General features: G+C 41.7%; 1 protein-coding gene across 5 annotated transcripts in view; it reads right to left on the bottom strand.

Annotated features, from left to right (window-relative positions):
• DNAAF8 (dynein axonemal assembly factor 8) overlaps positions 1–22,068 on the bottom strand; it is a 96,068-nt gene that overhangs the window by 20,599 nt on the left and 53,401 nt on the right. For 3 of the 5 annotated variants that reach the window (XM_075515234.1, XM_075515231.1, XM_075515232.1), the window contains exons 17-25: positions 20,581–20,687; positions 17,185–17,339; positions 15,645–15,792; positions 12,081–12,212; positions 10,414–10,608; positions 8,840–9,166; positions 7,167–7,229; positions 4,903–4,956; positions 2,644–2,813 (exon numbers count right to left, since the gene is read on the bottom strand). In XM_075515234.1, the coding sequence (XP_075371349.1) occupies positions 2,644–2,813; positions 4,903–4,956; positions 7,167–7,229; positions 8,840–9,166; positions 10,414–10,608; positions 12,081–12,212; positions 15,645–15,792; positions 17,185–17,339; positions 20,581–20,687 (1,351 nt within the window). The remainder of the gene's footprint in view (positions 1–2,643; positions 2,814–4,902; positions 4,957–7,166; positions 7,230–8,839; positions 9,167–10,413; positions 10,609–12,080; positions 12,213–15,644; positions 15,793–17,184; positions 17,340–20,580; positions 20,688–22,068) is intronic. The other 2 variants (XM_075515235.1, XM_075515236.1) reach the window with 2 other exon arrangements.

Genomic DNA, 22,068 nt, shown 5'->3' with positions numbered 1-22,068 from the left:
AGAATCACAAGATAGGACTGGAGGGAATCCGTCAAGTTATTGAGTCCAGTGACCCGCTACTGCAGGCAATCATATCAGGTAATCCCCAACAGAACGATCAGGTCTCACTGTAAAATCAAGCTTTCTACCTAGCATCCAAACCCACGAATCTCTGCAGGACTGGATCTGCTGGATAAGCACAGAAAGGAGATACAGCCTCCACAGGCAGAACTCCCTCTGGGAGCAGTCGCTTCTCACAGTCTGCACGCGATCAGGTCACGCTAGGAACTGAGAAGACAATGTCAGCTCTATTTACCTGACCTTTATTTTTTAAAATTATTATTAAACTTCAGATAAAAAGTATTACCATGGCTCCTGTGATTAGATAACCTCAGCAAATGGCAGACCAATGCATTATTTATTGTATGCCAAAGGCCAAAAGCTACTTAGAAGCTGAATGTTAGTATTTAAGTTGAAAAAGCAATCATGTGTCTGAAATCACGTTGCTGAGGATATTTGTCAACGTACATGTAAATAATACATTTGAAAGAGGAAGGAGATGCTAGGTAGTCTTGCTACCAGTGAATAAACCCCAAATCTGCTATCAAGTACCAGGTACACAAAACAAACTGGCACATCGCAGAGCACATAGGAGTTTTCTAGAGATTTTTGGGAATGGATTTTGGATCAGGCTCCAGGTGAGAAGGAGACAAAAAGCCCTGCACAGAATTTCTAGAAGGGTCAGACACGCTGGCTCCACATTCTTCAACAGGAGATACTAAATTTCACCAATTTGCTCCCATATTCAGAGCCTCATTTTAAATACAGCACTGTATCCTGTTGTCCCCTAAACTGAGAAACAGATCGAAAATGAACATTGCTCCAATTCAAATGCTTTATATGAAATTCAGCTGTGAAAAATAGTTCTGCCCCCACCAGCTGCTGTTGTAACACTTACAAGCCAGATTTTCAAAATAACCCAGTCCCTGAAGCATGCTGAGGCTTTTTGAAAATCTACCTACTTGGGAGCTCAGCCTTTTTCAGCCCTCCTGAGTGAAAGACTTTCAGATGTGTTCTAAAAATGAGAAGGAGCCCCATACAACAGAAAGCATTTCCTACTGTCCGTTCCCCCTTGCCAAAGGCATTCCATTATCTCTGCTTTCTCACTTTGAAAACCTGCTTTTTTTTCCCCCCATGAACAAAAACCCAACAGTCTGTAATTTTTAAACTCATTAGTCACCAGCTCTTCAAGGAAAGTAAATCAATGCTCAACAGCTGCTCTAGTGTGTTAGAGAACTCCAAAAACAAGCGAAAATTTTCATGAAACAACCTCTCTTCAAATTGACCCCGCATGTATCTACATTACTTCCCCGAGGCAGAGATTTGGATTTTTTGAAATGTTTTCTGTTTCAGATGATCAACCAAGCATTTTTGTATTTAGCTGTATGATTAAAAACCATTTTGGAAAGCACTTCCCCATCAACTCTAATAGCCACTATATCCCTCTTACCAATGGTCTGTAACTATTTAAAAATCACATGCTTGTGCTCCATTGCTTTGCTGTCACGCAGAAGGTATTAATTGTTCCTGATTGATGTTTATGTTAGAGCACTGTCCTGGCATGTTCCTGTCTTCTTCTAGAAGACTCTATTAAGAATTTCTATGAGAGAGTGCTATAAACTCTCCCAACTTAACCCAAGAGCAATATCGACTATAAAGGCTTGTTTTCTGTAAAATTTAAATGGTTAAATGTCTTCATGAAAGCAATCAAACAACAAGGATTCTTTTTTCCCCCTCCAAGGGGGGTGGGGGGGGGGGGGTGGGTGGAATTTAACTCCTCTAAAATGCTCAGCTTTCAGTTTCCTGGCTTTCACAATATCTTTACACTCATCTCAGGATATTTCAGGTTGGGAAAAAAATAATTTCTAATGCTATAAAAGAGCAGAAACATAAATCTATTTTTAGCTAAAACATAAATCTATTTTTAACTAACAAAAACGTGTAACGCCCCAAGATTTAAGAACCCTCTTTATTGTCTGTTAGACATTAGAAATGACAGTAACTCCATTTTCTCTCTTTGCAGGCCATTTTTACAGACTCTTGAACACATGCTCCTGGAACAGAGATTCTGCTGTATATGTAATGTAATATAAGGTAACAGGGCTCCAGAAGTATGTATTCTCTGGCAGTGCAATGATTGTTTCCCAGCTCCCAGGTTTAAACACATGGAAGGAAAAGCAGGCACACATGCAGGTGGTGTGGTCTGCTCCTTAGATGGAGGATGCCATTCCAGGTGCCCTACCTGGAATGACCTTGGGGAAGAAAGAGAGGACACCTGTTTTGCAGTTAAAGAGGCAACATTGTAAATTAGCAAGTAAAGAGATTCCTAGGAGGCCGGTATTGCCCATATCCTCCAAACTTTTGTTTTAGAGAAACCAGGTCTGCTTCTTTATGGCATGCGATAAAAGAAACCGTCAGCATGTCAGCTTTCTTTGTGTCTGATACAGGTACAGATCTGATTGTTCTATATAGCTCACTTCTAACAACTCGGAAATCCCGGATGGGAATTTTTGGTTTTTTTCAGGAATGGATTATTCACTAGCTAACATATTTCCCTGCTCTAAACCTAAGCGTAGCCACAGATCTGCCAGTTTAACAACAAACCTGTTTCACTTCAGAAGAAAGGAGTCCTAAGGCAATGTCTGGTTCCAGGTTTATGTGTTTCATTCCAACCACACTGAATTTTTCTAGGTCTAGTTTTCGGAGGATCCTTGCAAGACTATGGCTCCAGGCACCAGGTTTGATCAGCAGCACTGTGCAAAGAATCTGGGCTCCTGTAACAAAGCACACTAGTGAAACCCAAAGCCGCTCCTAAAAAAGGAGGTAAAACACACAGCAATATTTGTTTACCAGCCTGGACAGACATCTATAGAAGAGGGTTATCTAAAAGCTGGCATGAAGTTCATAAAAATTTGAACAAAACAAGGCCATAAAACCCCCTGTACATATAAGATTTTTGTTTTGTTTGATTTTTAGTTTAAAAATATATCTAAAACAGTCTAGGCTTGTAGATTCCGCCCCCCCCCCGGAAATCTGCTCTGAGTCCAAAAAGTTTATGTGGCAGGTCTGTAGGATAAGACTCAATCCTTTATATTATACATGAATGTTTTAAGAGGGATAAAATATTCCCTTTTACATTTTTCATGTGAACTGTAGTGATTATGTGATATAATCCTTAAGACAGCTATTAAATTCTTATTCCTCACAGTTTATCTCTCAGTGTTCTGTATCTCTCTGTTAGAACTATGTTTCAGAGAGGCACTAACAAGTATGACAGGTCCCAATTAATGTTATAAACCTATTACGAATAGAATTGTGTTTACTAAAATTGAAATTTCAGCAAAAACTTTTTGCTTCTGACAAATCTCTCCCAGCAGAGCTGCCAGCTAGGTGCAGCACTCAGTGTGCTACAAGAAACAGAAAACAAAACAGACCAACATGGTTTTGCTGTCTGATGATACAAAATGTATTAAAAGGCAGAAAATACATTAATTTCATTTTTAAATGACAGCATTTTCAAATTATTAGTTTTGTTAATCTAAAGTACCTTATTACGAGGAATATAGTTAAGATTTTATCCTAATAACATCCTTTGAAGATGTATTGGCAACTGTAGTGTTGGAACCAGTCAGCTAGGACCCATTAACTGGTGGTGCCTAACTACGAAGCATGAGGTAACAGTAATGCAGGCTGCTAAAACTGATCCGTGATTATCTGTTTGTGTACATAAAATGTCATTTTATGTTTCCTGTACACCCCACTACTAATTATACAGATGTCAATGCAACGAAGCATCAACAATGCTACATATAATTTAATGCATACTGTTATTTTCAAATGGCAAGAAGCATGTTGCTGATTCATGACAGAGAAATATGGGATCAAAAATAAAAAGCAAGATTACTGCCCCCTGACTTGATATGGAAACTTGACCCTTATCGTACAGGGAGCCCTCCTATTAAAGATCTGCTATTTTCTTCACATCATTCTTGAACAGAAAGGTTTAAATGCCATAGCAACAGCCGGCAAGTGCAGAAGCAAGCCACTCGGATCCACTCAGCTGCTCACATACAGAACAGCGATCTCGACTGTATACTGTTACATAAGCGTTCATTGTCCTCCAGATGTTTTACTCACCATCTGCTATGTTTCTGGGCAAACATTCTCATTCTTGTGGTATGTGAATCACTACATGCTGCATATTTATGTACTTTAGACACTTCAGGAGGGATTTGTCTTACGTCACTTTGCCATCTTGGTTTGGTCAAAGACAAGTGTTGAAAACAGGTGGGACACCTTGCCACCTAGAGTTGGTTTTCTCTCCTCGGTGATTATAAGTGGCAACAGTTAGAGAAAATACCGCTATCTATCAATGGATCAGTCTCTATTGATCATAAATTACCAGAGGCACCTCTTTGGCAGCCCTCAAACATGCCTGATTTCCATCTCCAGTTCTGGCTGTTTAGCAGCCTTTCCAGTTTTGCCCAAGTTACCTGGTCTTTGTTATGGTTTTCTGCTTTGTAATATTTTTAGATTCCTTCCTCGCAGCCAATGATTTTTTTCCCCAAAAAATTATTACATAGGTTTTGATTTCATAGCGTAACTGTGCAAACTACTATTTTATATACTATTTATATACAATACTTTAAATACGTGTGTGGCTTAAAATAAGTGTAAACTCAAGAGAAGCAAATACCACATTTCCTGGCATGCTTAGAAAAGAGAGTGTATATCACTGCCTGTATTGAAGCCTAAGGAAAAAGTTAGTATAATCCTTTTGCTTATTTTTGGCTAGTACACCTAGATGAGTTAGTTCCACAAAGTCCTCGTCAAACCACATTTTTCCATTTGCTCTTCTCTCACCTGTTTGCAAGTAGGTAAACAGTGATTCTGCATGGCATCTCTGGCTCTCTCCCACTAAATAAGAAAAGCAGATAGATAGATTTGAGTAAGCAGTATGCATGTTCTGGGACAATAATTTGAGAATGTTGCCATCATCTCTACATAATGCAGCCAACATTGCTACGACACACTTATTTTAAAGTGTTACACTGGGACATGCATGGCTTGATTTCAGACATTCAGATGTATCGGGACACCCTGGGAGATGTCGTACTTACCACTTCTCCAGTCAGCCCAATAGCATATGCTGAAAAGGACTGCAAGTACTAAATCATGTGGATTCTTAGTTACCTTTTCTGTGTATTTCAGGGAGTGGCTAATGGTGGTTTTAAGCTACCTTTGTGCTCCCAATATTTCACAGTCAAGTTAGAAGCTGCCTTGTTTCTGGTGTAAGTCCTAGAATCTCAGGTGTTTTGTTTAATGTCCTCTCTTGTGCCCTTGGAAGCAAAGAAGGGCTGTGTATTCTGACTGCACATCTACTGAGCCCAGATCTGTTGTTCAGTTCTTTCCTCAGCTCTGCTGATAAAACCTCACTGACATTCCCCAAGCAGCCAGGAATGGTCACTTCAGTGGTTCTTCAGAAGAGCAGAGCAGTATAAAAGGGGACTGGTGAGTCAGAACTTATGACTGTCCTGGTTTTGTCTGGGATAGAGTTAATTTTCTTTCCAGTAGTTGGTATAATGGTGTGTTTTGGATTTAGGATGAGAATACTGTTGATAACCCACTGATGTTTTAGTAGTTGCTAAATAGTGCCTACACTAAGTCAAGGACTTTAGAGCTTCCCATGCTCTGCCGACTGAGAAGGCTGGAGATGCACAAGAAGTTGGGAGGGGGCACAGCCAGGACAGCTGAGCCAAACTGGCCAAAGGGCTATTCCATACTATATGGCATCATGCTCAGTAGAGAAACTAGTGGAAAGCTGGCCGGGGGGCCGCTGCTTGGGAACTGGCCGGTCAGCAGGTGGTGAGCAATTGCATTGTGCGTCACTTACTCTTTTATCATTATTATTATTATTACTATTTTCCCTTCCTTTTCTGTCCTATTACACTGTCTTTGTATCAACCCACGAATCTTACTTCCCCCACCCACCCCTGTTCTCTCCCCCATCCCACTGCGGGGGGAATTGAGTGAACGGCTGTGTGGTGTTTAGCTGCCTGCCTGCTTAAACCACGACAATGACAAAAGCCTATATAAAAATATTTCCTTCAGTCTAATGTAAAACCTGCAGTGACCTGGAGAGATGAGGAAAATTTAAGGCACGTCAAGGCACATGTGAATTGAGAAGTTATCTAGGACTGGGGCACAATGAGGAGAAGCTTGCATCAGATTGATAAAGGACTTCCTTTTCCAGTGACTGGCAAGTTTAACCAGTGTGACATGCACGATAGATAACAGAAAACTAAAATCTGTTCATCAAAACAAAATCATTACGATTCTTTTGTATTTATTCCTGTCTGAAATCCATGTGTTTCTACTTCCCAGGGCAATGTATCTGGAAGGTATCTAGCCACAGTGTTATTTTCTTTTAGTGAGACCTCCTTCTCTTTCCACATGTCTGTCTTATTTTGCTGGAATAAGGGTACCTATAAAAGGTGGAACCAGCTCTGAGGTCCTTGCCTTGTAACTTTTAAACTCACCTCCTCACAGTACCAATTTTTTTCTTTAGTATTGGGGTTATTTGAAAGAACTTCTAGGATCTGTGAATTCCATGGTGACTTGGGTGGCACTGTAATGCAAATGACAGAGCCCCTGTCTGAGACTTAGGAAATGTGCATTCTGCTCTGATTTCTGTCACCCACTTGTCAGGCAATGGTGATCAAAACATTTCACTTCTCTAGGCTTCAATTACCCCCTCTGTAAAACATAATGAAACTCACCTTCTTTGAGATCTACAACTGAAAAGGGCTACTAAAGAGCTGGCATTAATTACTCTTCTAGCCTACATTCCACACCAGCCCTAGGGAGGTCACCCAGGCATGCACAGAAGAACTGTATAGAAGAAAGGTCATCTGGCAATACTACCACCTTCCCCCAGTACCAAGTGGACCCATCTGGCCTTTTCTTCCTAATTGCCTGCGATTAGGATGTCTAACCAAAGGTTTACTAATCCCATTTTAATGACTCTGACAGAGGACACAGAGTTATCGTTTTCTTCAATCTATTTTAAGATTATAAATTTATTTGTTTTTATCCAAGATGCAACTGGTGCATACTTCTGGTCTTACCTTCAGCCCTGGACCTCTTGCCAGGTGGTGGTAGGTATTTCATAGCAGGACGGTGTTCTGCATCTGTAAAAGGAAGGAGATGTATTTTTATGGATTCACAGATGGGGGACCTTCACTGTTTTGAGGGGGTGGGGGTGGCAAAGGTAATTTCATTTAGCAGGGGAAATGGCAGACATTTGACCAGCTGCAAAACATTGAAAAGCTGTTCTGTAGCACAAAGACATCTCCATTCCTCCCACAACAACAAAAACAGGAGGAAAAAACATAATGACCTGATAAAAGAGGTAGTGCAGGATGCTGAAGTCATGCTTCAGCTATGCTCCTTTGTTCTTGACAATGGCTTTGGTGGGAAAGGCTGGCACTGTGATTACAGCCTCCCTCAATAAACTGATCTCACAGTTCTGCTTTCCTCTTATCCTGCCTTTTGGTCTCAAGATAACTTTAATGAAGGCCAGCAATGCATGAATTCTTACAGTCTTATATGCTAATTTGGGATGTCTGATGCCTTCTTTTTTGAAGGCCTCCTCTTCTTGCTCTCCAATCTCACATAAAACATCCCCGTAGTTCACTGTCAAATCTAACTTTTTATGAGACTAAAATGAGCGTCTTTTTCCAGACACCATCACATTTTCTTCTTTCTGTTCAGTAAAGCCAATTTGTTACTCCGCACTACATAAGCACTGTGTGTTTGACATGAGCGTCCAAGTTTGTGTTGACAACAAAGGACCTTTCTTCCCCAAGAAAAGATAGCTGTAAATTACAAAGCATGAATGCACTCATGGAACTCTATCACTCCTCCTCAGTTGATACATGGTGTTACCACAACCTTGATTTCTCTCTGTTTCTGAATAATCAGAAATTATCAGGCTCAGAACTGTTTATCTTTAGGTGTGAGGAGTCAGGCATCCCCAAGAACGGAGGTGATATGCCAATATATTTCACATTAGCAGAAAACAGTGGGAGCTCATACTCTGCTGCTCCAAAGCATCCAATATCAATAACACCATAATCTGCACAGTGATTTAGTTTAAATTGGCGTGGCTATACATTTCTTGCTACAGGAGGAAACTAGCAAGTTTACTATGCTGAAAGATCAGTGCTAGCATAGATCACTGAAGTCTGAGAAGCTTTTGACAACAAAGGTCTCCGTTCCTCATGAACTGTTCATTCTCTTCCAGGATAAAATGGCAGCTTCAGCTTGTGCGGATTGGTCATACCTTCATCTTCCCGAGTACGGGGCAAGGCCGGAACATCTAGCCTCAACAAATTAGGCACTGCAATTAGGTGCCCACATTTAGGTGGGATAGATCTTGGCCTCTGTTTCTCAGTTTCTCTTATATACAGAGGCAAAATGCATAGCATTATTTACTGGTCCTGCCAACTGCTGTAATATCTATTTAGCATATATGGAGTACTTTAAGATCTTCAGAAAGGGCACCAGGCCATGCATAGCCACATTAAATTAATAGGCCAACTGGTAGATTACCTCAGCTGGCTCCTGCTGATTTCATATCCCTCATCATTATTCAGCCAAGCACAGAATTTAACCCCAAATTATTAAGTTTTTCTGTGCCTGAGAAAACCCCATAGCACTGTATTCCTTTGTCCAAGTTCAATAAATTCCCAAACACCTTATACCTGAGGACATTATAAACAGTAAAAACAAGTCTTACCAGTTACAAAATCCGTCTCTGTGAAGAAGAGGATGGCTTGTCTGATTGTCACCTCTGGGGTCAAAGCCATTACTGTCTGTAGAAGACTGCCACTTTCGCTTAGCTTCTCCCTGCATTGTGTTAATCTCTTCAATGCATCTGCAAGAACTTTGAAGGCATTGATCCGCCGTAATGCGCACACAAGGACTGGGTTTGACATTAGTGTATCAAGGCTTCTTTGCCAGGAAGTATCTCCAACCTCAAAAGGGGTTATTTCTCTGGCCTGACATCGAGTGAGATGGGGCAACCACTTGAGACCTAGGAGCTCAAATCCCAAATCAGGTTCTTCTGCAAGTCAAGAGAAATCTCTTTAGCATCAGTTGACAGCATGTGTTTCATAGAAGCTGTGTTTTCTTCTGGGGACAAGTGTTCTAAATCCACATTGATTTTTTTACAAGACAACAAGTTCCAAAGCTGCTTTGACTTTGCCCCCTGTTGCATCCAAAATGGACTGTAATGCAGATATAGAATATACTGGGAAAAACCACAAGATACAAATGCCAGGAAATTATATTACAGTGAAAACAAAAAATGGCCTATCTGGGAAATCAACAGGGAGCCACAGAAAATAAGTGCCATGATTTGATTAGAGAACACAGCTAATAGAGAGGAGCTGAAAGGGAAATACTGAGAATACACTGATAACAATGTGGTTTGACACAGTATAGCCCATAATTACAGATCCTTTACCACCTCTCATAGCATTCCATTTTAAGCTACATTCATTATAGTAATAAGCTACAATTTAATGCTGACTTGTCTCTAAAGTAGCTTAAATGTTGTTGTGTTTGTAAAGTGGTCTTACTTCCAATATTTAGGGGCTCGATCCATGATTCTTCTCCTCACCTACTGTGATACAGAACTTACTCCGTAGTATTGTTTCAAGAGAGCAGGAAACAACATAGTGTAAGACAGGGTGCCAGACTTCTACCCTTTGTTAGTACACTTCCTGTATTATTAAACTTCAGTGCAATCTGTATCATGAAATTATATAAAATCATCACCCTGCTTAGCACTTGACAGCAGTCTTCATGCATTTGTAAGCATTTAATACGGGGGATAGTGTCGTTATTCCTCCTGCGCGCATGAGGAAACAAAGCATGAAGTGGTGAAATGTCTTGCTTCTGATCACAAAGGATGTCAGTGGACAGAAGAGAGTTTGTGATTTCTGAATTCCTGTTGCTGTGCCCCAGTTACACAGCTGCTTTAACTCCCAGTACTTAGAGAAAGACACAATGCACTGGATTACATAAAAGGCTTAGTAAGCCTAAACACATCTTTGAACTAATTTGACACTCTCTGAAGAAAATTATGCCCACCTGAGCTGTTTGCAATATGAAAAGTGGCTTTGCCCATGACTAACTAGCTATGATAAATTCTTCAGTTCTTTAGGCAGGTAAGCAAAGAAACCTGTCCTCCTTCCTGAAGCCCCTTTCACCACATTTTTCATAATGTTCCTGCTATGATAAAAAATAGCTAGACAGGGTAAACTTTCCTGACCAACTTCTGCTGCCTTCCCCAAGAGCTGGGATCACCTGCACTCTCAAATTGATTATTGTGCCCAGGAAGAATAATCTGGTGAAGCAGCTCTCCAGCACTCTTCATAGCATCCACTCCGACCAGTGTCAGGATGACGACTTGCTCCATTTCAGGATCAGAAGCGTATGTTCGATTGCAGAAAAGATCCAGAGGAACGTTACGGGGCTCTGGCACTGCACTGAGGTTTCCTCCTAGCCAGGGAGATCATCAAAATAAAACTAGTTTCCCCATGAAAACAAATCTCAAATCTTTTTTAGTGTGAAGGAATTGACTAATTTTTGACCGAGCAAAGGCCAGTGCCTTACTGTGATACTGCTCCTCACACTGCAGCTCAGCATGGCCAGAAAGAATCGTGCGTGAGGAGCAGTATCACAGCAAACCCTTGCTAATTAGTCACACTCCTTAACTGGAATTACTTTTTGCCATGTAAAGCAAACATATTCAATCCTAATTTTTATATCCTTATTCACACCATTAAGCAGAGTTGGTAGACCCATACCAAAGTGATTTAAGGCATCAGTTTCAGATTGATAACTAATGACTGACTTCACATTAAATTGATACTTCATTTTACTTTCTAGGAGATTACACAGCATACAATTGAGGGCTAAATGGGGGACTGTTATAACACCATGCATATATCCACAGTCCTATCTGGAACAGTATAGGCCTGCAGAATCCCTGGCCCATCAGAAATCTAGGTTCAATTCCACGCTGTTTCACTATGTGATTATTCAAGCAATTATACAGGTTAACATTTATTTACTTAGTTATTCCTACATCTTAACATTTCATAATGCTAGAAAATGGTGAATGACATGCATTTTGATTATTATTTTTCCTTATGATTTAGTGTGAATTTGGTTTTGGAGAGCAATATACTTCAATTAAAAATTCTGATATCCAACATTTACAATAATTTAATTAAATAAGAGTATCTTAACCTCCTGAATACATAAGAAAACACTACCTGTAGTTAGTGAAATAAACATCCGATTACCATGACCTCCAAGTGTATAGAACTAGTAGGTTTAAGACTCTCCTACCCATTTGAGTCATAGTGAATGTGAAAACATGTTTACTTGCTTTTTCAAGTCCTATCAATTTCCCAGCTTTGAATGAATGAGTTACTGAAGTGAATTCAACTGTATAAACTGAAAATAAGAACATCTCAGTAAAGTGAAATGAAAAAGTGCCTTCTCTGCACCTACAGAAGAAACTACAGCTGCCAACATTTATCACTTCAGCAAATTCTAGTTTTACATGCTTAACCACCAATTTATCTCATTTTAATATTTTGACTTCTCTTGAAACTATGGCAATAAATATGTATTGATTGAATATTAATCTTTTAATTATGGTAGGTTTAAGGCTTAATTTGTTGTTATTATGCCACGTTTAAATAACTTATTTTTCCATATATTTTTAAAATTTTCTTCGAAAAAGGTATTTCCATTTCACTTTTCTATCAATTCTTCCATTCATCACCCAGCAGCAGAAGACATCCAATGACCATTAATACGATTGACGGACAGCAGAACACTAAATGAGTTATTATGCACAACATGCATATTCCTGATGTTCTTATTCAGGAAAATCCCCTAATAAGGTTGTCAGACCTTATAAAAGCCAGAACAATGCATTTCCCATAGCTTTGACCTACCCAGTGTTTGCAGCAAGGTCTCGGTGTAAGGAGCCACATGAAAACACATGGAGGGGTCCAGCCCAGCAGTGGCAGGCACGTTGCTCTGCCGGTTGCCAAGGCGGCCTTGCTTTGCCAGTTCGTTCATCAGTCCTGTGCACAGAACAAAGGAAAACGTGAGGAATACAGAACTCCGTGATGCAGCCTGACATGAAAACACTCTTCTTATCAAATGTTTTGATTCATCTGACCACAGTCCTATTACAGAGACATTAATGTGGGCCATGCTGAACTTACCCAAGAGACATGAAATGCAACTCAATCGTCCCCTCTCCCCCCAAATCATATTCACTTACAGTGGGGCAAGTAGCTATTGAAAATTGAGACTTAACCACAGCTTTCTCTGGAGACATCTCTGCTTCGGGATCAGCACCCCAGTTCTTTCTATTACCTTCTAACTCCTGCTGTGAACTGAAATGTGACACATATGCGTAGAAGATGCTACACAGCTCTTGAATTATAATAAGCGTCTTACATAAGTTGGTGTCCAGAAGGAAGAGAAGTCACAAATCCTGAGCCCAGTGCTCGAGTGCAGGCCCTCAAAGTGAGCAGCAAGACCAGTGTCCTGCATCCTACACAGCACCATGTGGCCACAGAGGCGTTGCTAGATTAAAGACCTGAACAGAAACATCATGTTCTGCTCATGTAACTCCCAGTCTGGAAAATATCCGATTCCATGCCACTTTTACAGAGACTAAGTGCTTGAAACTAGCAATCTCTCAGTTACGATTCTTCCTCCAAAAGGCTGGGCTATGCACAGGCAGTGCATTAAGGTACTGGCATATGGTACACTTCCATAACAATTGGTTCAGCCTTCTGTAATAATATTTCAGACCACAGTTTTAAAGGCTTGTTATTTTTTAAATTATTTAGTATACATTTCATTGCTTTCTACCATACAAGCCTGTCAAAAATTTACTGTAGTGTAGCATGGGAAATGGATTGTTAGCACTAGAGGCTGATGGCAAACCTCAGACATCAAATGTGGCACTGACAAGAGATTTGAGCTTGTAGCACTGACAATCACCTATCTGCTTTTCAAAATTCAGGTGGCATGAGTAACTAAAAAATGTGCCATCACTGCCACAGCAGCATTACTTACTGTTTATTCAAACTCAATGCATGGCAAAAAGTAAAACTTGGACAAAAGTTTATGGTGTTTGGTCCTCAAGACAGAGATCCATTACCCAAAGACACCTGTCTACCTGCTCTATTTCAGGAATGATTGTTGAACTTTTTCTTGCTTTGAAAATTGAACAGTGTTCAAGACCTTGAAGGGGTAACTGCTTTTCAGGGGTATTGATTACAAATGCAAAACTTCTTAGCATGGTATTTACCCTACTCCAATCCTACTGCTATTCTACACTTCTGAGAGGCCAAACCAAAGCTTATGTGGCAAGAATGTCAGCTTCCACTCTCCAGGGCTCTGGAATATGGAATAAGGTATCTCTCTGGATCAGTTCTGAAGCAATCACGGAACACATGGCAAGAGGTATTCACAGAATCTGTCTACAAACAAAGGGAAAAAAAAAGAGTTCACTACAATGAGGGAAAACATTTTACCTTTCTGGAATATCCTTTGTTCCAGTGCCCACCTATATATTTCTAGTGGAAATTTCCCTGTGCAAAACATGAACACTGTAAACATAATCTGTGGCACTCTGTGAGAAGAGCAGCAGAAACTGTACTTCTTTAATGAGCAACTTTCCTTGAGTCTACAGGCAGCAGGTGACACGGTGCTGTAATTAGTCTGCCATGATTAATCCACTGTGTCTGTACATGTTTTCAGAACATTCTGTGATAGTCTCAGTAGAAAAAGCAGAGGACTTTTTGAATTGTCTTTTTTTTCCAAACCTCTAAATGTTCATTGCTATTGTGGATGGATTAAAGGAAGCAGCCGGGCAGTGGATGAATGTCTCCATCAAGAGCTATTTGTGGTGGTGTTAATGGAGGGGTCAGCAACAGTGATCCTCTTCTTTCAGCGGTGATGTCTGAAGGGGAGGTTGCAGGAACGGACTCTCCTGCTGCAGGCAATACGCCCACTGCCAGAGCAGAAAGCAGCAGGCAGGGCAGGTTCTTTGTTCCCTACTGATCACTGTTGTTGCCTGTGATCTTCCCCACTTGAGACCAATGTCAGCTCATCCTTAAGAAAACCAAATAATGCTTTTCCTGAACCAGAGCCTCAAAACAGAGTCTGACTCAAGTAAGAAGATTTGGGGCGGCACCTCATCTGGTTTTTGGCAGTCCCTACTGTCCTGGTTTCAGCTGAGTTAATTTTCTTTATAGTGGCTAGTATGGGGCTATGTTTTGGATTTGTGCTGAAGACAGTGTTGATAATACAGAGACGTTTTAGTTGTTGCTGTACTAGTCAAGGACTTTTCAGCTTCCCGTGCTCTGCCAGGTGCAGAAGAAGCTGGGAGGGGACACAGCCAGGACAGTTGATCCAAACTGCCCAAAGGGCTATTCCATACCACATGACGTCATGCTCAGTATATAAAGCTGGGGAAGAAGAAGGAAGGGGGGACATTTAGAGTGATGGTGTTTGTCTTCCCAAGTAACCATTACGTGTGAGGGAGCCCTGCTTTCCTGGAGATGGCTGAACACCTGCCTGCCCATGGGAAGGAGTGAATTAATTCCTTGCTTTGCTTTGCTTGCGTGCACGACTTTTGCTTTACCTATTAAACTGTTTGTATCTCAACCCTCAAGTTTTCTTACTTTTGCTCTTCCGATTCTCTCCCCCATCCCACCGAGGGGGAGTGAGCGAGCGGCTGCATGGTGCTCAGTTGCCGGCTGGGGTTAAACCACAACACCTACATATAAAATGAGTTACAGTTCAGACGCTTGGAAGTCACAAGTATGCAGAACTCAGGGCTGAGGTTGATAGGATCAGATGCTATCCTCAGGCTCAGTGGCACATACGTATTTTTGCTACCCTACCACTCCGTGCATTAAGAATACCTAAGAGGAGGTTATTGAGATGATGAAGCCAGGCCCATTATGGAGGTGTACAGTGGGAAACCAAGAGACAAGGCTCACTAATTCAAACAGAGGAGGTTCCAACTTGACATAAAAGAAAAACAGTTCCCCGTAAGGATGGTCAAGCATTGGAACAAAGGCCCAGAGAGGCGGGGGAATCTCCATCCTTGCAGATTTTCAAGACCTGACTGAAAAAAGCCCTGAGCATCCTGATCTCAATTTGTTGCTGATGCTGTCTTGAGCAGGATGTTGGATGAGACACCTTCTGAGGTCCCTTCCAACATGAATTGTTCTATGATTCTAAGTTCAAGAGGACTCCAGTGCTAAAGATCAAACAACAGACAAAGATCAACCTGCTCTCTTGGATACGTAGTAGTGACCGATTTACACGTGGGTCTGGAGATACATACAGCAAAACTATCAGGCCCTGATATTCTCAATAAGTTTTTCCTGCAATGTAACAGCTGTGGTTAGACTGTTAATGTTTAGCTCACACGCACCGAAATGCAAGCCTCCTTTTCTGAGGCTGTTGAGCAGTGAAGGCATTACCTTTTACCAGTGCAGGAATGTGATGACTAGCATTCTCCTTTCTCAGCAACAAAATGAGACAGTGCACACGTGGTTCAGCAGAGAGCTCTCCTCTTGCAGAACTGGTATCAGGTGAACTTGACATCTTGCTAGGGCAAAATACAGCAATCTGAAATAATGAGGGCCAGATTAGACTACTAAATCCAGATGTAATCACTATAGGGCTCAAACAGTTAAGTTACAATGGCATAACAAGATACAGCTCACCAGCTGAGCCACAGTAACTTCCAGTAACTGGGTGTTCATGCATCATCTATTCATGAGACAAAGGAACTTAATTTAAACCTCAGGGAAGAGGCTTAACATAAACATGTTCTGCCCTGCAACTGGGCTGGACTAAAACCACAACAGTTATAACTCAGCTGATATGTGGTACCATCCTAAGTCACTCATGCAAAAATGATCTTGAGTCCCAAACAAAGGGATGATTTTTCAGAAATGTTTAGCTCCAAACAGCACATCGAAGCAATAGTTGCTGCTGACTTCTTAAATGGCCATTTAGGACCATGCGCCAAATATTTGGCTATTTGGGCTGCAGTATTCCGTAAGTAAGTTATGTTTATTCTACAAAATATTATGGGCAGGGAAAGTGTTATTCCTTAGGCTTGATCACAGAACAAGCAGAAAAGAGGGGCTTTGTACACAGTTTAATTTGCAAAATGACACATTGCCTGATTGACATAGCAAACAATCCTAAGCATGACAATTCAGAGTAAGGGGTCCACTCCTTTGTAAGAGAGTGTCATACGATTCCTGGGTGATTTATCATGTAAGAAGTGCAGAACTGGATTTCTTGCATATGTAAGTTTGCCTGAAACCTTACATTTATGATTATTGCTGTTTCCTTAGGCTGACTTATCAAAATGCCAACTGCACTCTAACTCAAATCTATCATCATGTTAGAGCTTTAGAGAAAAAGAAAAAAAAAAGTTGTTGTTTTTGACAATAGGAAAGCTCTTTTTGCAACCCATCTGGAATGCATTAAACCAGGGGACTTCATGCTGAAAGGCCATAAGCAATCCCAGAGGGACTGCGAAGTACATAATCAAACATCAGTCTGTTAGATGAAGACTATTCTCCTGAATACAGGTTTGCAGATCAGAAATTGTTATTTTGGTTTATGTGGCTACTGCCTGCTCTTGCTTATTTTGAGATCAATGGTAAAATTCATGTTTGCCTTAGTAGGAGGAGGCTTGATTATGAATTTCCATTTCCGTTCTCAGTGAGAGGCTGAGGCCCGGTGGGATTTTCCTACTAAAAAAAAAAAAAACCCCAACCAAACAAAACAAAAAAACCAAAAATGACTGAAAGCAACCAGACTACCACTCACAGGAATACAGAGAACATAAGTGCTGGCTAACTAGTAAAGAGAGAATGAGTGTCCTTGAGAACACTTACTAGAGGAGCGTTGGCTCACACATCCATAGGCTCACAGCATAATTAGTTTCAGAACAACTGGTAACCTGAGGTATACAACTGAGCTGTGGGTTCTGTCCAGTACCTGACTTGTTGTCAAGCTCAGCACAACGGCTTGCTTGGGTGAAAGCTGCAGCTGTCTGATTCCTTGCAGAACAAACCCCCGATGAGTACAGACCGAAATCACATTACCATAGGCATGAGGAGTTACCACAGGTGACACCATCAAAATGATGTCCCCTAGATGAAAAAGAAGGTAAGAAAAGCAGCGTATTATTTCCACAGAAGCTGTGGTATCAACGCAAGGCAACTCTCACAGTGGTTAGTTCCAACTTGAAGCGCATCCCAAATGGTGACACTGTATTTTACGGTTTATTTGCTCTATCCAGCTCATAATGATTGCTATTGGAGGCCAACCTAGAATGGAAAAGCTTATGGCATCATCGGTAATATCTTTATGAGTCATCTACCCCAGGATAGTCTGTCTCATCAGGCCTATCTAGTTATCTATGAGCTATTCATCTATCTTTGAGATATCTACGCTCTCAGTTCACATGCTAGTTGTGTGTCAGCCCCTGCCAGGCTGTGTTTGAGCTGTTACCCTTACAGCTGGCAATCCAACAGCAGTCAGTTCCCTCAAGGGCTAAGGACCTGATAAGCCTGGCCACACTGATGAGTAACTAAATAAGGTCAACAAGACCAATTAGCGATTTGTCAACTATAAAGTGTATGAAGCAACTCCAGCCATTCCTCTCTGCTGTTATTGGTGGTCCTAGCCTGTAGCTAGCTTCTACAATCTTGTTCAGCACTACCTTCTGCTTCCTCTTCTCCCTTCTTCAGTCCTGTCTAGCCTTCATCCCAGAGCTTGCCTTGTGGCATGGGCTCCTGAATCCTTGGACCAGCCTGTGATCATGACCTGACCTCACTCTTTGGTTTGGTACCATCTGAGGCTTCACAGGTTCCTGTCCTTGGCTAACATCATAATGGTACCAGCCTGCTCTCTCCTACCTGACTCTCACTCACTAGGTCTGGCTGCTGGGGCTCTCCTTGTATACCTCAACCCTGTACATAAGGTTGTAGAAGCAACTGGAATTTATGTTGGGTTAGAACCTTGAGTTTTTAGACTCCTTTTTTCTAAGTTGAACCCCAAGCTCACTGCCAAGAGGGTGGAAACACATGCTATGAGCAAGCTCAGGAGAAAGAGCCTACAAGACCACCTGAATAGTGTCTAAGCCCTATCTTGGGTACTACAGGACAAGCTGAAGACTCTTCCCTGAAGTCTCTAATCTGCTTAAGGTCTTTGCTTTGTTCTGATCTTATCTTGGGTCTCTGCTTTTACCATAACCTTCATTATTACACTGTCCTAGTCCTAATACAGCTTTTTTTTCTGCACACAATGTACATTCAGATCTCCATAACCTGCCAAGGGTGAGCTCTGAAGACAAATCCTCAGTATTGCTTCTACATCAGTTTCCTCTACACTGCCCTGTTAACTTCTCTTAGCTCCAACCAAATGATATAATGGGGTTGGAAGTATTTTAGTCTCTGTGCCTAATTACACTTGGTTTTGGGGGTAGGACTTTGGGGCTGAATATTTCTTTCGGTTCTAGACTTTGTGATATGGATATCTGTCCCCCCCCAAGAATCTGACCAAGGCTCAGCCTGGTAGTTCAAAGCAACGGCAACAAAACAAGGGAAAGCTTGTGTTCATTACTAAGGATGGGATAGGCAGAGTGTTTCTTTGCCTAAAATTTCTATCTGGGTTTATGGCTTTAAATTTGCAGACTTTGAACCAGACTGACATTAGCGAGTGCCACATTCATTTTATGTGAACTGTCAAAATTTAGGGTTGCAAGTGGCAAGATTTTGGTTCCTCTCTACTTGATAACACTTTTAAAAAGACATTTTTCACATACACCTATCCCAAACCAACAAGAATACCTGCTAGGGTCGATAAAACTTTGATTACTGAGAAGGAGCAGATATACCCGGTGGGAGCAGCAGTATATTTGTTCTGTATGCTCTGCATGGGTTTATCTTCCTGTCTCCAAGAGAAGCTGCTGGAGACCTGAGGGAAGGAGTCAGTGAATGCTTCCTTTCCTTAAAACCCCATAGGGTGTCTGCTCCCAGAGTAGATATTCAGCTTCTCTTCTGAGAGTCATGATAGAGTCATCTATCTGAGGAGCAAAGCTTGAAAGTGACTTCCTGAGCCCAAATACAGATGGAACGTGGTGTGGTGTAACTCAGCAGCCCACATCAAATGTGAATCATTAATGGCCATAAAAGGAAGGGGAGGCAGAAAATGTGACTCATTCCATCAGCAGCAACCAGCTGCCATCAATACCAATCCCAAACAACAGAGCCAATGGCTGTCTGCCAAGCTACTTGAGTTAACATGCCCAGTTATACGAAAGAGTGTATCTCAAAGGTGAGACTTTTTTTTTCCCCTTTCTCCCTTCCCCATTTCCCATTTTCTTTCTGTCACCTGCTCTGTCACTTTCTGCTCCCTTCATCTTTTTGGCTTATGCTTTCATTCTTTTCTCATACGTTCTTTCCTTTGGCATTATAATTTTCCATGCCTTCTTTCTATATCAGTACAACCCTGCTTTCCTTCTGCCATCTTCTCCCTGACAGCTGCTAGGCTTCCATACCCCCCAGGTTTTTTTCCTGTGAAACTATCTTCAATTGTGGGAGTAGAAGCCGGATAGCAATGCTCTAACAGCATTGTCTAAAACTCACTTGTGCCCGAGATCTGCGGTGCCAGGCCCCACTACAGAAGATTGTCAGCACGTTGGCCTGCTACAGCAGACACCCCTATACCACACAGATCCTTCTTAGCCGCTTATAAGGCCTGCATGCCTTGGCAGGTTTCCCTTGAACGCAGTAAGCTTGCTGCTAGCTAGGTACGAATTCAGAAGCTGGAAGACTACTCCTACAAAGGGAAAAGGGGGATTGGGGTGGAGCCAGGTGATAGCCAGTTACTATTAGCCCCATGAAGTGCTTTCTTTTCTGATTGTGTGGTCAGTCCTGCCCTGAATGAAGTCTTAACCATTTCACACCCCTGATTATTAATTCTTCACCAGTAGAGGTAGATGATCTCTAATCAGAAAAACATGCAGTTTAAGGACACTGTTAGGTCTTCACATGACTGTTTCTTTGATGAACAGCCCTCTGTGTACAGAGACTTCCCATGGGGTGGGGTTTTTTATTTTTTTCTTTTTACCCTTCAGTGAAATCTAAGCAACCTACAGGACTCTAGCAGCTACTCCTGTGAGGAGGATGAGGCGATAACATTCCTCTGTCACTTCATTTTAGGCAACAGTGTTGCACTAGAAATTAATTCCTGGCTCTGGAGCTGGCCAGGTCACAGCACTGAGCGATCCAGGGAGGCAGAATTTCCTGAAACAGGTGGGCTGGAGTAACATAATATTGTCAGTAAAGGAGAACCATAAAACGTCAAGATTCATTCCCTAATATTGACCTTTGGTAGTTGAGACAAGCATCGCTGGAGGTCGAGACAGCATCATGCCCTGGAGATCAACCTTTTCTTCATCTGCTTCTGCCCTAGTTGATGAAGGACTCCGAGAGCTAAAGAAAAACAATAAATATTAAAAGCTGTTATGCCAGGTTCTGACTCAAATCTAGTTTCTGCAGCAAACCCAGGGCCACAGAAGCTTCTCTGGTAAAACTGCCTTACTGGAAAAGCCATTTTAATCCCTTGTCCGTGGCATGAGCTGCATCAAGGTCTCTCTGACTGAACATCTTTTTATATTACTCCCCCGAGGCTCTCTGTGTTCAATTAAAAGTAGCTAATGCAAAGTAGCCAGCTTGGCAAGGAAATCTGGGAATCAAGAAATACGTCAGGCTGTATTACCAGAGCCTTTCCTACCCACAGATACATCATAGTTGCTATTCACTTTTGGTTCTTTAGCCAGAGTTTAACCAGTTTTAAAGGTTCATGTTGGGCAACAAGCACAATCAAGTCTGGCAGAGATGTTCATGGCAGTGAAACCTCTACAACATTCCTGCATACCCAAAAGGACCAAATCATGGGCGGTGAACATAAGGTGTGGTTCTGAAAGCCAGGGACTGACAGCAACACAAACTGCAGTCTGTGAAACAGTTTGGCTAGGTCTGTGAAGTGCAGGCTGCTCAGGCAAACGTGCCTGCCTCATCCCCTGCCACCACTGAGTTGGCTGGAATACATCCTGCTTGTTCACTCCCAGGGGACCACAGCATTTGCAAGTATAATCTGAAAACCGCAATCTGAGTTGCAGTTTGTATTCTTGTCTCCCAATGGACCAAATTACCAGCATTAGGAGAAAGACAAGTGCATTATTTAGAATGTAGCATTGCTCTGGACTGGCTAAGTTATACCAGAGGAGCAGAATTCATCATCTTTTTAAGAGGAACAAAGCATCCCCAAGGAAAATAAACAAATAAAGAGAATGAAACTTTGCCAAATTGATTATTTTCAAATCTTAAAAGTAAAAATTATGAGAGTTACTGTTCATGGCCAAGCAGGACTGAACTCTGACACACAGTCCCTCCACAAGCATCAGAGTAATTCTACATGGGTGCACTTTGCCAGGACTGCAGATTTACCTCACCTCTAGCCTGCTGCCATTGACACAGTGTGCCACACTGCACCCAGCATCCAGGATCAGAAGGGATCTTTAAAAACCTGTCCAGAACTTGCAGGTGCAGCACCTTGTCTGAGCTTTCTGCAGGGGAGTTTCACCACAGCATCATTTATTCAGTTCAGCAATATTAAAAGGAGATGCCCTGGGCCCGAAAGCCCCAGTGTAGAGGCTGGCATCCCATGTGATTACACAGGCCTGTGTGACAAGCATGACAGCCAGGAGAGGAGATCTGTAGTTTGATATTCTACTGGTTGGTGGAAATTCCTTGAAGCCAAATCTTTTGATAAAGCACTGTAAAACAAATGCTTCAAGCCACAGATCTACCT

Source organism: Mycteria americana, chromosome 12 (assembly GCF_035582795.1).
Source record: "Mycteria americana isolate JAX WOST 10 ecotype Jacksonville Zoo and Gardens chromosome 12, USCA_MyAme_1.0, whole genome shotgun sequence".
Classification (NCBI taxonomy): Eukaryota; Metazoa; Chordata; class Aves; order Ciconiiformes; family Ciconiidae; genus Mycteria; species Mycteria americana.
Note: the sequence above shows the minus strand (reverse complement) of the source record. Positions and strands in the feature narration are given on the sequence as shown.